We start from the raw sequence: 15,251 nt of genomic DNA on the forward strand, positions 1-15,251 counted from the left end.
TCTGAAGCAATGAATTCATTAACACCACAGAGCCCCTGCTGGTTACAAGATAAAAGCAGATGGACCATTTATCAGCATTTTGTCCAGGAGTGAATTAAATAACTGTCATATCACTTCTGAACAGGCTCTGTCTGAGCACTTTCTGTCATTCAAATTAACACCACCCTCTCTCCAGCTGCAGGGTTAAAACACACAGAATGGGGATGTAACACTGAAAAGAATATTTATTCAGAGTATTATGCCTTCATTGATAAACATGCATGGGCTCTTCAAAGCAACTTCAAAACCAAAAAAAGGTGGTTATAAAGTCTCCTGTAATTAAATTTTCATTCTCCTCTCTAGGGGAAGCATGATGAGATAAAACTGAATGTGAAAAAATGGACCTGACTGACATTGCTCTCTGACAGAAATAGCTTGCAAAGGAGAGTCCCCAGGCAATACCTAACACAGATTCTGCAGGCTCACCAGGTGATGTAAAGCACTGCAAATAAAATAATGGGAGAGCAGGAAGAGGAGAAAGAACAACAACAAAAGACAAACAAAAAAACCCCTCAGAAAACAAAACCAAATAAAAATACTTTCAGAACCTCCCCCCCTGCGAAAACCCAAACTCATTCTCATATACACACTCCTCCTCACAAAACCAAACAGAAAGAAAATCCAGAGTTCCCCCCCCAAAAAGCCCAGCTGAACTAGCAATGATCCAGGGAAAAGAATAGTTCCAGAAAAACACCTTCCTTCCCAGCAACAAAGAAACAACAGCCTACAGTCTTTCCTTGCACACAGCCTCCCTCTCCTGTCAAAAAGATGAAGTTTCAGTTCTGAAATATGCTTGTATCACACTGCAACACACAGCTTTCACAGCTGACCCCTCTCTGCTTCCTGGTATCTCACCCTATAAGCACCAAAGAACATTTAAATCAATGTCAACACCAAGCTAGGAAGGGTGAAGAAATGAGGGACCTGCTACACAGCGATAGCAAAAGCCAGTCAGAGACTGCTAGTATCAAGGACAGACTGAATTGAAACATGAAGCAGAAAATCTTATTCCAAACATGATAATGTATGTAGCCAAGAGAGGGAAATGGGCCCAAGACAGGAAAACTATTTTCAGAAGAGACATTAGGGATGACTGAGAACAGAACACAAAAATGGCCCTTTAAAACCCAAATCAACCTGGAGTTCCAACCTGGATTTCATTTCTAAACCAAATCCTAGGAATGGGATGAGCCTTAGACCCAGACATGGGCCGTAACTCAGGCAAAAAAAGTTCTTGTGGGTCTTCTGGTATGTTTTCTAGCAGCTTGACCCTTCCTTTGGAGGCCCCTTTTCAGCATGACTCCAACAGAAGTTCCTACCCCAATCACCTTCTACATGGAGCTAAAACAAAACACAGTTACAGTAGACTCAAATCTAAAATTGCATTCACTTAGGAAGTGTCTGTATGAGTCAATGCATTCTCCATTCATACATAACATTACAATAATTTAAAGAAAATATAGCAATATGCATTATATACTGGATGATGGTGCCATGGAATTGCTATATCAAATCAGAAGACTGTGTGATCTGGAATTATAGCCTGTGGCCAAAAAGAAATGGAGTCACTGCCCCTGGAAGTGTTAAAAAAAACAACAAGTCTTGATGTGGCACTTAGTTCCATGGTCTAGTTGACAAGGTAGTGTTAGTCATAGGTTGGACTCAATGATCTCAAAGGTCTTCTCCAACCCAGTTAATTCTGTGATTCTGTACAGTCTTTTCAAACTGTGTGCACAAAACAACACAACATGCTAGAGCTGCTAGAGAACAGAAAACATGGAATAAACACACTGAGCCCCAACAGAAAAAAACCAAATTGTTTAAATTAGTTAAAGATGTTGTGGCCCTTTGTTGTGGTCTTCATGGTAAGCCATCCATATTCACCGATGGAACATTAGAAAGAGGTCAGAAATACATGGAGCTTCCAGAGCAGAAAAACATTAAAGAGGTGCTCCAGAGGTAGTCCTTTGCCCTTTTCTCATGCTCTTATAAGAATGACATTCAGAAAACTACACGTTACTATCAGAGCTTTTTTCCTGCCAGACATCAAGACAAGACAGCTCAGTCACAACCTCTAATCACTTCTACACATCATAGAATGGTTTGGGTTGGAAGAGGACCATCTAGTTCCAACCTTCCTTCTGTGGGCAGGGATACTTTCCACAAGACCAGTTTGCTCAGAGCCCCATCCAACCTGGCCTTGAGGACCCCCAGGAATGGGACATCCACAACTTCTCCTGGCAATCTGTTAGAGTGCCTCACCACCCTCACAGTAAAGCATTTTTTTCTTAGTATCTAATCTAAACTTTCTGTCTTTAAATTTGATCCCATCCCCCTTCTGGTGAAGATATATTAATATCTTCACTGGGTTTCCCTAGAAAAATCCAGGAAAACTACAATATAGGTGCTTCCCAAGACTACCCCATTCTTTCCCTTCTCTTCTAGTCTAACTAATTAACACACTTCAGAAGACTTTAGTCAATCTCTACCAGACTCCCAGAGACTTAGCAGAAGTTGGCATCCTCTCCAAACAGCACTCCAGGAACTGTTGCCGGCAGAGGAATGAAGCTTGGGAGACATGCTACAAGACTAGTGTTTGAGACACCTGATCTCTGGAAGCTAGTTCTTTATTTATTCAGGGACCTCAGAAACACTAGCACAGTATTTTATTCTTTGCCAACCCAAATGGAAAGAAGAGGAAACATTAACTCAGGCTCAAGCTGCCTAGCTCAGGAATCTACAATTGCAACAATTACTTACTGAAGGAGCTACAAGTGATCCAGGACTGCGAGCCAGCTGCGAGCTGGAACAAGCAGAGACACTTCAACTCTACAACATTTACTGTCAAGGTAGGTAGAAGATACACACCGAGGATTCCAGACATCTGTGGTTTCAAGCAAGGGTAATGTGAGAGCCAAAAAGGACTGTGGTGGGTTGACCCTGGTTGGATACCGGCTTCTCAGCAAAGCCCCTCTGTAACTTGCCTCCTCATCTAGAGGAGGGAGAGAAAACATAGCAAAAGGCTCATGGGTCAAGATAAGGACGGGGAGAGATCACTCACCAGTCGCCATCACAGGCAAAACAGACTCAACTGGGAGAAATTAGTTTATTGCCAAACAAATTAGAGTAGGGCAGTTAGAGATGGAAATGAAGTCTCAAAACACCTTCATCTCACCCCTCCCTTCTTCCAAGGCTCAACTCCACACCCTTCTACAGGGAGCAGCCCTTCAGGAACAGACTGCCTCAGTGCGGGTAACCCACAGGGTCACAGATCCTCGCCCCCAAAGCTCGTTAAACCCATAAACCAAAGCCCGCCTGCCCAGACCTTTTTGCAGTGACACTGCTGGGCGGACCGCGGGTCCAGCTCGGCAGCTCCATTGGGCAGTTGTTTCGTCAATCACTGTGAGGGGGAGCTGCCCGCGGGTCTGTTCTGTTTGCCGGGCGCTTGCGCGTGTCCCGCGGGCGTTTACCAGGGGTTACCGGGGGCCGGTCGCCCGCGGGGGCCGGTTCTTGGCCGTGTCCATGGAGCAGCGCCGTGGGAGGGGCCAGAGGCCGCGGCAGGGGCAGCTCGGGAGGGCCGCGTGACGCCGGCCGGGCGGCGGCACTGCGGGGCCGCAGCAGCGGGACAGGCCCGCACCGCCCAGCCCAGCCCAGCCCGGCCCAGCCTTCGTCCCGCCGACCGGCGGATGGGCACGGAGAGGGCAGCGGGTCGGCCATGGCCAGCGGCGGCCCTGAGGAGGGGGAGGAACAAGCCCTGAGGAAGCTGGTCGTCCGGCTCCAAAACGTCCAGGAGAGGAAGCGGCTGGAGACGCTGGTGCAGACCCTGAGTGACCTGCTGGAGCTGGCGGCCCGGCAGAGCGGTGAGGGCCCTGCCCTGCCCTGCCCTGTCCCGCCCGCCGCCGGTCGCTAACGCTGTCTCTCTGTCTTCTCTGTCCCCCCACAGCTCCCCGGCTCTTCAGCGGCAAAAATGTCCACGTGCCCCTGCTGCTGGTGGTGGATCTGTACCCGGGAGCGGCGGGCGTGCAGCAGGTCAGGGGCCGGGCAGGGCGGGGGCCGGGGCCGCTTCCCCCGCTCCGGCTGCGCTCCGCGGGATGAGCGAGCGCGCGGCCCTTCCCGGGATAAAGTTCTTGTTCGGCTTGTTGATTCCTCCTTAACTTGCTGTCTGTCTCCTGGGCCGCTTCATGAAGTGCTCTGATCTGTAGAAGGGCGCTGTCACCGCTGGCATTTAAAGGGACCAAGCGTTCCAACTTACTGCAGACGCCACTGGCTGTGTCTGTTTTTACCGGGAGAAGGAGGCGAAATAGAAAATAGAAATAAGGCAATGTGAATACTGTGTAATAATGTAGGGTTCTAAATTACCGGTAATGTTATCTTATATAATTTTGATGTGTCCATATTGAATTTTGCTATGGTCAGACAAACGTCCGAAAAGCATGATTTTACGATATGAATTCATGTGTATGTAGCCATATTCTTGAGAGTTGTGCTAGCACAGTTTTTTAAAGGCAGGGGGGAATATTTTAGCTAAGAGTAGGTTCTGCAATTTAAGGTTCTGCCTGCCTGCTCCTGTAATTTAGCATTGGCCCATTTGGACTAGGTGTGGCACTTGCACAATTTGATTTTGTAGTTACAGTACAGCTGCCAGACTTGTCATACGAAACAGCTCCTTCCTGGCAGGCATATATTAAATTTCTGACTATGCTGTGCATAGAGGATATTCATAAGCTCCAGATTTCTGTGAAAATCACTTGATTTTTTTTTTTTTTTAATTATTAGGCCCATTTATATAGTTACAATATTTTTTGCATGTTTTGGGTTTTTTTTCAATTCAACTAGAAGGCAAAACATGTATTATATTGCAAATGCCTCTTAAATAATAATGTATTTTAAAGGTTTTCGGTTTGGGGGTTTTTCTGTGTACTAGACCTTAGCTAGAGGTCAAAAGCCCAAAATTCAGATTAAGTATGAAGTTGTACTTCTGTAGTGATTAATCTGAAATAACAATGATCTCAGGTTTTCTTTGAAGACTAAATATTTGTGCAGTATCTTAAGGTTTTACTTATTTTACTATTCAATTGTCAGGTTGTTAAGAAATACAGGAAGATTAATCAACAGTTATTTTCAAGATAAAGCATATTACATATATAAGAGTTTATAAAACCTTTGCTCAGAAGTTTAAACTTGCAAGTAAAACATCAATCACAACAAGAAATAGGTATGAAATGATAGCGCAAGACTCTCTGAATTGCATACAGAAGATAGTGATTAATTTTCATTTTAACTCTATTAAAATACCTCACTCTAATGCCAAATTTTAAAATTAGTTTTAATTTTCTACCTGCCTGCATTTGCAGTCATACAGTGTTTCACTTTAGAAGTCCTGGACCTCCTTTGCATTACTATATTGTGTTGCAGTGGGAAATTCACAGCCAGTGCAAAGCTCAAATCCCATTCCCTATAAAATGTCTTGGGCAGCTCTTCTTTCACATTCAGTTCAGATGTTAACAAACATTCATGCTATATAAGTACAGCTCTGTCTTTTTGCTTCGTTCACTGCTATTTGTTTGTAGTCTTTGTGAATAAACAATTCTCACTTTACAGAAGTGGTGAAGTAATGAGATCCTGATTTCAGTGCAGTCTCTTTGCAGTATTAATGATTTTTTATTGAATAAGTAATTAATCAATTTCCTTTTACTTTTGGCATTGTAAAAAAATTGATTGACATAAGAGAATAAACACAGAGACATACCTGAAGTGAGAATTTTCTTTACCTCCCCTCCTTAACTGATTACAAAACATCACATTATGTTGTTGTTCCACTGACTTGTACAGGGTAAATTTGCCTACTAGATCAATATTGCAAGTCAGACTGCAGGCATAAACCCTGCAAGCTCCTTCAGAAGTAGGAAGGTACTGGTGTGGAAAGCCAGTAGTTCCTGAAAGTAAAATATGTGTCTTTAAGTAAAGAGGGTAGTTTTCTGCATTTACTCTGGCAATGACTGGAGGAGCTTAGAAACTCTAGAGCAAAATATGAGTGCACTTGAGTAAAGAGCAGTCAGCAGAGCTTTATTGTCTCACGTAGATGGTGTGACCTAATGTAATATAAATCAATTGCATGCTAGAAACGAAAAGGGTCTGATTTAAAAATGAGTTTCAGTGCTGCTACCAACTGTTTCTGTATGTAGCGGCCTGTTTGAATGTTTATAAGGACATCTTTGTTTGCTTTATTTCCCTTCCCTGTAGCCTTTAGGATTTCTGTTATTTAAAAGACCCTTGGTTTCTTACATAATTATTAAACAGCTGATAAGCTCTCTGTTACCCCAGGTTGTGATTTTAATATTGTAAAATAGGCCACATGTCAGCAGGTCAGATGTTTCCATTGGTCTTCTTTGGATCCACAGTTCTGATAAATGTTTGTCAATACTTGGGAGTCCTAACAATCCAAATAAGAATGTTTATTGGGAATATAAAATTCATCAGAAACAGTTAATACAGAAAGGAATTTTCTAAAGTCATTAAGCAAGTTTTCACCAGATTCTAAATTTTATAAAAGCAGTTAAGGTGTTCTTATAAAGTGTGACTTCTAAAATAAAATCTTTTCTAAGGAATAAACAGCTTATCAATTAATAGTCACCTCTACAATGTTTTTGAAATTACCCTGATAAACCCTGTTTTGCTTGGAATATGGAAAATTAGGGAATGACATATCCTCATCTTGGAGAGGACTGATGGCTGCTAAGACTATTCATTGTACCTACACTTAGTTAGGACTCAGTTACACAAACCAGCCCGAATGTTCATAGTAAATGATTTGTAGTCTCATGCAGGGCAAGGCAGCTTGCTATCCAAGGAAGACAAGTGCATGGAAACTGGCTCATGGTCAAGCTCAATCTGCAGACATTAAGGTTGTAATTGGCTTAAAACATTTGGCTCAGCAAATCTAAACTGAAACAGAAACAAAAGTACTGCAGATATGGGCTATGCTCACACTGCAACCAAGTATGTGAAAAACAAAAGTAGAATTCCAGTCCCCAGGGAGCTACATCGCTTTTTGCATGTTTTACAGTGCTGTCAGGAGAGCTGTCTAGATTCAAGCTTATGCTGTTCTGTGGGTGACTCTACACTACCAGACTTGTAATTCCATGTCTCTAGTCATACTGATTGCAGGTTTAGGGATCATGCACTTTATATGAACTTTGCTGTTAAACTCTTTGGAGGTAGCCATTTACATTCCTGGTTTTGGCTGTCCCATCTTGACCTCTTTGCTTTACATAACTCTTCTGTAAAAAAGTGATCCAGTTATGCATAGAGTCTTTGTGACATATTGTCTTCTGTCTTGACTCTATTCTTAAAGCACACAGGCCTGCTTCCACCTTTTCATTTACTTATATGCTCAAGGAAACTCATATGCCTTTTCATAATTCCTTTTTGTAGAATCTGCATCATCTTGACTTGACATTTCACAGTTCACTGTTTTCTTTCAATACATAGGGATTTTCTTTCATTGGTTATTTCTTTGTACAGATTTTGCTTACTGCTTCCTCACTGCAGCCTATTCAATCATATCAGCCTGTAAACATTTGTAAGAGACCAGATTTCTTCAACACAGAAGATCAAAGAGGAATATTTTTAGGTTTTGGCATTATTTACAGATGTTTGAAAGTCAAAGAATTTGCATAGGATAGAACAGGTAGTTATTAAGAACAAATACATTTGGTTTAGTTGTCTTTCACTTCTTATGATCTCAAAACTTGCACTGCCTTTGTTACATATTGAAAGCACATGGTACTGAGGGTTGATGGCAAAAATATGAAATGTGTGGTAATTGTTTACGTATCTCATCCCCATTTAAAACATTGAACACCTTTAAAAACCTATACTTTATCCTTAAAATTTTCAATTAAATGGCAAGTTCTTATGAAAACACACATTTTTCAATAAGGCTGAACTACCTGTAATAGTGCAGGGGGTTTCCCTGGCCAGTGATGACATATTATGGATCACAGCATATGTTTCTGTCTGTCAGCATCTCGTTTAACTGTGTGCCCTTTATCCTGAAGCAATGCTGAAGCAGATTTAGAGTGATGTGTTCCTGCAAGCACTGCATTCAGAATCATTAGCATGTGTTTTGCTTCCATCTTTTAACTTTTCATTCCATTTGTTGTGTGTTAATTAATTTTCCCATACTGATTTAGCTAGGTAACAGAACAGCTGTCTTGCAAAAGCCAAGGATTAGAGGACAATGTTGAAGTTCCAAGCAGAATATCTATTCTAAAATAGCTGCATTTTTGTTTTACAGATGGGCTGGTCACTTCTTTGTAAATTAATAGAAATTTGCCCAAGTACTCTACAAAACATAGCTCCTAAGGATGTTGGGAAGGACTGGGAAGTACTGGGTGTTCACCAGTAAGTATTTTGTATGCAAAGAGTCTGCCAGAAAGCTTGGTAATTTTGGTAGCCTATATATGCAATAGAATATATAAAGTTATTACATCAGGTTTTTTGTGGATTTTTTCAGCCTTCAGAATCTGACACTCACATGAACAAGGATCTTATCTGTGTATATAAATACCTGGTGCAGAAAGTAAAGGAGATTGAGCCAGGCCTTTCTTAGGGGCACTCAGTGACAGGATGAGAAGCAAGGGGCCCAAACTGAAATATAGGAAATTCCACTACACATTAAAAAAAAAAAGACAAGTAACCTTTTTGACAGGTGCAGTATTACCTGGATGTTTATGTGTTTTCTTTCAAATGTGAGAAATTATATCCACAAGCCTAAAGTAGTGTAAATCAAGAAGAAGAGATTTTGTCACACCTCTTATTATTATCTTAAAAGTAAGTATTTACAATTGCCTTCAGAAGGGATGGTTTGTTCTATCTTTTTAGTAAGTGGAGCAAATTGTGGCTTGGGCTTGCTCAGCTCTTCTCCATCAGCTGTCAAAGGAAGCCTAAAGAAGTGTTTTCTGGATGTCTGTGGTTAGATGGGATGAACACCCATATAGGTTGGCTGAATAGTTGCCCAGTAACAAATGCTAATTGTAGATGTAGGGTCGATGCTTATAGGGGTTGGTTTGGTGTTCTCTCTCTTGGACAGATTGCTGCCTTCAGGGCTGATAATGACAGCAACAAGCACAGCCTTGTAACCTAGTGAATCTGCCTCCATAGTCCTCACCACACCCTTCCTTGGAAAGGTTGCTGTTGAAAGATAGCATGAAGATGCATTTTGATTTTGTGGGGGTTTGTTTATTTGTTTTATAGTGGCTAGAATACATGGTCAGTAGGGGAATGAACTCCTTTGAAAGATATGTTGGTGGTTTTTGTTGGAAAGCAAAAGTGATTTGGGTTGCTTTTCATGAGCAAGAAAAAACTGAGCTGCACATGATAGTTACCATTTCTCTGGCAGCTTTGTTAATTGACTGAAAGTTGTTCTGGGAGCTGGAGATACTGCTGTTCATTCTCAGGTCCCAGAAGAATTACTTTCTGGGGCTGATCTTTCCCACAGCCTCCTCAGCGCCCACGCAGTGTGTGCAATTAACAAAGCATCCCTTTCAAACTCAAACTTCACTAAGGATCTGATGATAGCGTTGCTGTACATGATTCCTTCTCAGTACCAATATTTTAGCCAACTGTGTATCCCTGTCTGACATGTTGATAGTTTTCCTTGCTGTGGAGAGATTTATTCTTAGTGGGGGAGTGGGCTCAGGCGCTTCTGTCAGTGCCAAAGGCAGAGCAAGCCAGCTAAATTATATCTCATGTTCCTTGTGCATGAAGTGGACGAGAATAGCAGTGAATCAACACCATAATGAATACTTGCTGTTTACAGGAAGGCAGGAAACAGTTACAATAGAGAAGAAAAGTTCATTTTTTTTTGCAAGAGATTTTCCCTTTTGTGTGTGTAACTATTTTAGGAGAATAGGAATCTGAATATAGAAAAAGCATTTATTTCATTTGTCTCTCAGCTACGACCCAACTTGACTATGCTGCAGTCATGTTTACAAATGGTAGGTTGCTATTGATTCAGGTGTTCTTGACAGGCAGTGTGGTAAATAATTAAATAGTCGCTATCACTGTGAAGAGAAAGAGAATTTCCTTCAGTGTATTTGCATTCTTTCTACAAGCTTAAAGAGACTTCACGAGATGTTTTGTAATCTCTTATGTTAAACTCTCCTACAGCAGAAGAGGTTTAGAAAGTTTTACATCCTTCTTCATGTTATATTTGAAATGGGAGGGTATATGGGAGGGAATTTTCTAAAGGTAAAGGATGTTATTACTCCTATCAGATTTTGCCTCTCATGTCTACTTTGGTCATCATAGCTAGGACACCAGTGCTATAACAGAGGAGAGAGAAACTAGAAGCATCATAGTATGAATGGAAAACAGTGATACATTCATTCCAGCTTATAAATTTAGACTTTAGCAAGGCAAAAAACATCATTGCCAGAGCTGGGGTAGGAAATTTGGATGAAACTTCAAGTGCTGCTTATGTTTTTCAAGACAGGTCAAGAATATCAACTAATTTACCACAAACTACTGCACAATCCAGTTTTATTGGATATTATATATGCAAGGATTCACATTTGAGGATTATTAAAATGGCAGAGTCCAGCTCTCTAAAATAATAAAAAGTTTAAAAAAAAGTTTCTTTGTTTTTTTTTGTGTGTAAGTCTATGCATTTTAATTTAGTTTTTAATTACAGTTCCACCCCCCCTTGAGATATGCTTCATTCAGTGTGAAATCAATGCTTTAATTTTTTTTTTTTTAAAGAGGTGTTACAGATTTTTAGTCACTGCTTTACAGATAGTAGTTTGAGTAAAATATGTTAAAAGTATCTACCGATTTTTAGGTGCCTAATTTGATACATGACCTGGATTTTGCAGTACTTGGCATTGTTTGGCTCTCTCTGTTTAACAAGTCAGAACAGAGATACAGAAAGCAAGGAGTGTGCAAGGAACTGTTTCTTTTTAGTGATTTGTCCAGCATCATGTAAATGCTGTATGACTGAAACTTAGGGTAGAGTTCATCAAGATGCTGTTCAAGTTTTTCAGCTGGGATGGGAAACTGCTACTTCTCTTCCACCAAACACTTGATTGTTCAGTGTAACTGAGCTCTTGCAGCAAGCAGAGCAGTGCTGTGCTGTCCACACTCCACAGCCTGGTGCTCTGGAGAGGAACCACCTCCTGAATGACTGCAGAATTAATTCACATAACTAACTAAAAATGAAAGTAAATTGGATAAATTATACATCAGTATTTTAATGAAGTATGATTGTAGTTAAAATTCCAGTATTACTTCATTGGCGACTTGAAAAAACATAAGCTGAAATAAAAGGTTTTTAAAAAATTGAGAGCTTTTTAAGGTTTTGCTAATTTCTGTAATTACTTCTGTTTTCAAAGTAAATGTTTGATAAGACGTTGTGTCAATATTTCTTTAGCTATAACTCTTTTTTCCCTTTTTTTTTTGTTTCTAATTTTTAGGCAGATTCTTAAAATGCTTACAGTCCACAAAGGAAATATAAATCTTTCAGTAATAGGACTAAAAGCATTAAATCTACTCCTCATGTCAGGTATTGTGTGCTTTACTTTCCTATTTCGTCTAAACCTTTAAAACACAGAACTGATATAAAATGTGTGACTGTACATCGCAGACTGGATTTTTCTCTCTATTTTACTCCGTGAAGTCACTTGTCATTTGTATTTGTATACAAAATAATAAGAGTACTATTTTGCACCTTTTTCCCAGGTAGGTATGAGCTGTCTTTTAGCAGTAAAGTTTTAGAACATCAGTTCTATTGTGAAATGTTACCTTAAGAGAGAATTTTGCCATTGGTTATACAAAGCTGGATTTGAACTGTCAGAGTAAATTTTAAGGGCAGTATTAAAGAATTTTGGATTTTACAGTGTTTCAATGAAAATGTTGAGGAATAATCAGTGCAACATGTAATCTCTTCTGCTGTTCAGACATAATTGCTTTCCTGCTCTTGGAAGAAGAGGTGGATGTGTTTTCCTTGGTATTTAATGCCATGCACACCTTCCCTAAAAATGAAGAGATCCAGCAGCATGGATGTAAAGCATTACACAAACTTTTTGAGAAAGGTATTTAATCATGTAGTTTATTGCATTAGAAAAAGGTATAGGCTGGGAGGGATCGCAGATATTTATTTAAATGCAATAAATGAATTTTTGCATTCCAGATTGATTTGTGTATTGTCTGTTCTTTAAATGAGCTGGCACAAAACAGACTTTCCAAGCAATATCACAAATTTTCTAAATTAGAACAATGAATATGACATCTTTTAAAAAATCAAAATGTCCCTTAATTTCTAACTCCAGAGTTAACTGGAAAGATGGGATTTAACATTGGTCAGTAACTGGAAGAAAGAAAAGCGACATTTGATTTTAATTCTCAAAAACAGAATTGTGTATTTAAAGACTGGTACATTTTAGGAATGTGAACAGTTCTAAAATCAAGCAAAATGTTTGTACTTCAGAAAAATATTTGATTCTGCTTTTTACTCTGACAATACTAAAAAGTGATCATATATCCATACAATATTCCCATTTATTCTGAAAAATGAAGTCACCATATATTGAATTTTTGCAGACATCTCAGGAACTGTGCATGTCATGGCCAGAAGTCTCCATGTTGTAGCCCTCTGGCTTTGAATTGAGTTTCTTGATTCAAAATAAATATTGAGAAATGCTATCACTCTGCTGTACTCCTTTGCTTCTAAGATAGTCTCCAGTTCTTCAGATTGGTTCTTTTCAGCACCATTTTATACTGGTTTTTTTAAGTCTTTCTCCCACATGTGTGCTTGAAATTATCTTCTCTGTTCTTTCCCCTCTTCCTGTCCCTAAATACTTTCGCCCTGCTGTATTTTCTCTTCAGTCTCCACAAAAGTCTGAACTTCTTACATTTTCTTTGCATGTTTTTTATAAGTGCCAGATTTTCACAGATCTGGCTGCTGGTACAGACCTGCATACCTTCTTCTTGATGGCAGCACCGATGTGACAAGTTCCTAGATTGCTCCTGCCTCCTTTTTTCTGCTTCTGAGTCACCTTGTCAGTTATTGTTATGTGGATATTTGCCTAGCCTTATCTTGAGCCAGATTCAGAAAATGATTCTGCTTGTGAAATTTAAAAGGTGCTCTTTCTCATCCTGGGTCAGTTCCCATATCTGGTTCATTGCACAGCCACACAGTTATGTCAGTATGAATAACAGGGGCCAGGAATGGAAAAACCTTAAGCCATTAAGGTAAGATATTATGAAAGCATGGCTTTATGGAAAAAAGTCCATTAGTAAAAAAAGGAAGAAAAATTAAGTAACATCACTGAGTATGCAAAATGGCATTCCATTTTTTTTTTTTTTTTCTTCACTGTATGCTTAACTTTTCCCTAGCTTATATACTGTCTTGGTTTGGGTTATCTAAATTTCATTCTGTGAAAAAGGCTAAAAGACTTTTAAAATACTGATTCACAAGGTAGCATTTGAAAGTCAAAACTCAATTACATAAAGTGCAAACTAGAAAAATGTGTTTATAAAGTAGCTCAGTTTTTAGTTAAAAAAGCCATACTCATGAAAGATGATGTGTATGGAGAATACTTTCTGTGAAACATAGAAAATAAATATAATGAAACTTGATAAAAACAGTTGTCTTTTCTCATGATATACCAGGATAAGAATTATTTCCTCAAAATATACTGTATCTCTTGCCTTTCAATTTAGTTCCAGAAGAGCAGCTGACTGAATTTGTTGAAAGCAAAGATCATATGATCATACTGAAAGTATTTAAAGAGTTTCCAGAGAAAGAAGAGGTGATTCTTCCTGCACTTTATTCATTACATTCCTTAGCTGGTCCAAGTAAGTGTATTATTAGAAGTTATTTTCAATTGCTTTTCTCCCACAGTGTGCATCAGCTCACACTTTCTGTGATTGTGAAAAGTAATCTTTATGTGATTGCAAAAAATCATTGAGAACTGGTTGGGAGTTGCCAGACAAATCACCTTCCTGTTTTCTTTGGGAAATGCGGAGATACTCACAGCACTTTTACCGGCTAGGCTTGTGGTTCAATGCCTTAGAAAGCCTCGGGCAGCCTAGAGAGGTAGCACGGGCAATCCAGCATTTCAGTAGCTCTAAAAGCAGCAAATGGTAACTGCAAAGCTGATACCACCAGCAGAAGCAAAGAGGGAGAAATGCAGCTTTCAGCTTGCCTAATTCCCACAATTAGAAGCTTTCAAATGGAAACAGAAGCACACAGATGTTCGCAGAAGGATTGCAAACCAAAGACGGCGGGCCCCCTCTTGGGCCCTTCTTTTATTCGGAGAAGGGGAAAGGGGAGGACTGGAGGCGGACCCGGGGTGAGCGGCCAATCAGACACTGCTAAAGAGTTTGATTTACATTTGGTTTTGCCCGCGCTTGGAGCAGAGGAGTTCAGAGCACACGGCAGGGGCAAGTCCTGGCTTGTCTTGGGGAGGGGGAAGGGAAGCTCGGAATGGGCAGCAACAGGGAAATACTTTTAATTTTTAATGGGATTTTTTTTTAAATTTAACCCTTAATGCAGAAATCTCTCCTGAACAACAGAAAAATACTTTCTTCCTCTTGGAGTAAGTAGTAACAAAGATGCTTTATCATAGTTTTGTAGACTGAAGTTCAAGACCCTGCCCTGTCATCTTTTAATACTTGAAAAGTAAGATACATTTATTGACTAAATAAATCTTCAATGAGTTTGGGTAGCAGGTAAAGAGTATTCTTGGCAAAGTCTATTCCACAAAGGGAAAATTGCCCATATAAACTCAGTGGCCAGGCCTGGGTAAAAGATATCAGACACCCACAGTGGTCATTTAGTGGTGTCTGCAATGGCAAGCATTGGTAGAACTGTGCATGTGGTAGTCTTACAGTGTCCTCAGGTGTTGTGCAGTAAGACTGGAAGAAAATGTTTTTGTTATCTCTTGTCTTCTGATAACAGCAGTCCCTGTTCTACACAAAACCAGATCCTGAGAAATGTGTTTGATGTTTTGTATCAATTTGTTGACAGCAATTTGATCTTGTTGACACAGAGGCAGCTTTTTATCAGCTTCCTGCTGATAAAATTTTGAGAAGCATAGAGCAGGGTTCTGCTATTCATGTCTTTCATGAGGTGCATAATGATGTACCTCCTGCAAAAGTGTTTACTTACAAAGCCTTGCTCATACATCCTGTCTGGCTCTGTAGGAACC

The 15,251-nt window shown here is 39.9% G+C and overlaps 1 protein-coding gene across 2 annotated transcripts in view; it reads left to right on the top strand.

The window, feature by feature from the left end:
- The first annotated feature begins 3,695 nt into the window (after positions 1–3,695).
- Positions 3,696–15,251, top strand: part of LRRK2 (leucine rich repeat kinase 2) — a 64,515-nt gene continuing 52,959 nt past the window's right edge. Inside the window, exons 1-6 of one of the 2 annotated variants that reach the window (XM_082280884.1) lie at positions 3,696–3,899; positions 3,983–4,068; positions 8,339–8,445; positions 11,514–11,602; positions 11,997–12,131; positions 13,762–13,896. In XM_082280884.1, the coding sequence (XP_082137010.1) occupies positions 3,755–3,899; positions 3,983–4,068; positions 8,339–8,445; positions 11,514–11,602; positions 11,997–12,131; positions 13,762–13,896 (697 nt within the window). In that variant the 5' untranslated portion in view covers positions 3,696–3,754. The remainder of the gene's footprint in view (positions 3,900–3,982; positions 4,069–8,338; positions 8,446–11,513; positions 11,603–11,996; positions 12,132–13,761; positions 13,897–15,251) is intronic. The other variant, XM_082280885.1, reaches the window with a different exon arrangement.

The sequence above is a fragment of the Coloeus monedula genome (assembly GCF_965178545.1).
Source record: "Coloeus monedula genome assembly, chromosome: 4".
Taxonomy (NCBI): Eukaryota; Metazoa; Chordata; class Aves; order Passeriformes; family Corvidae; genus Coloeus; species Coloeus monedula.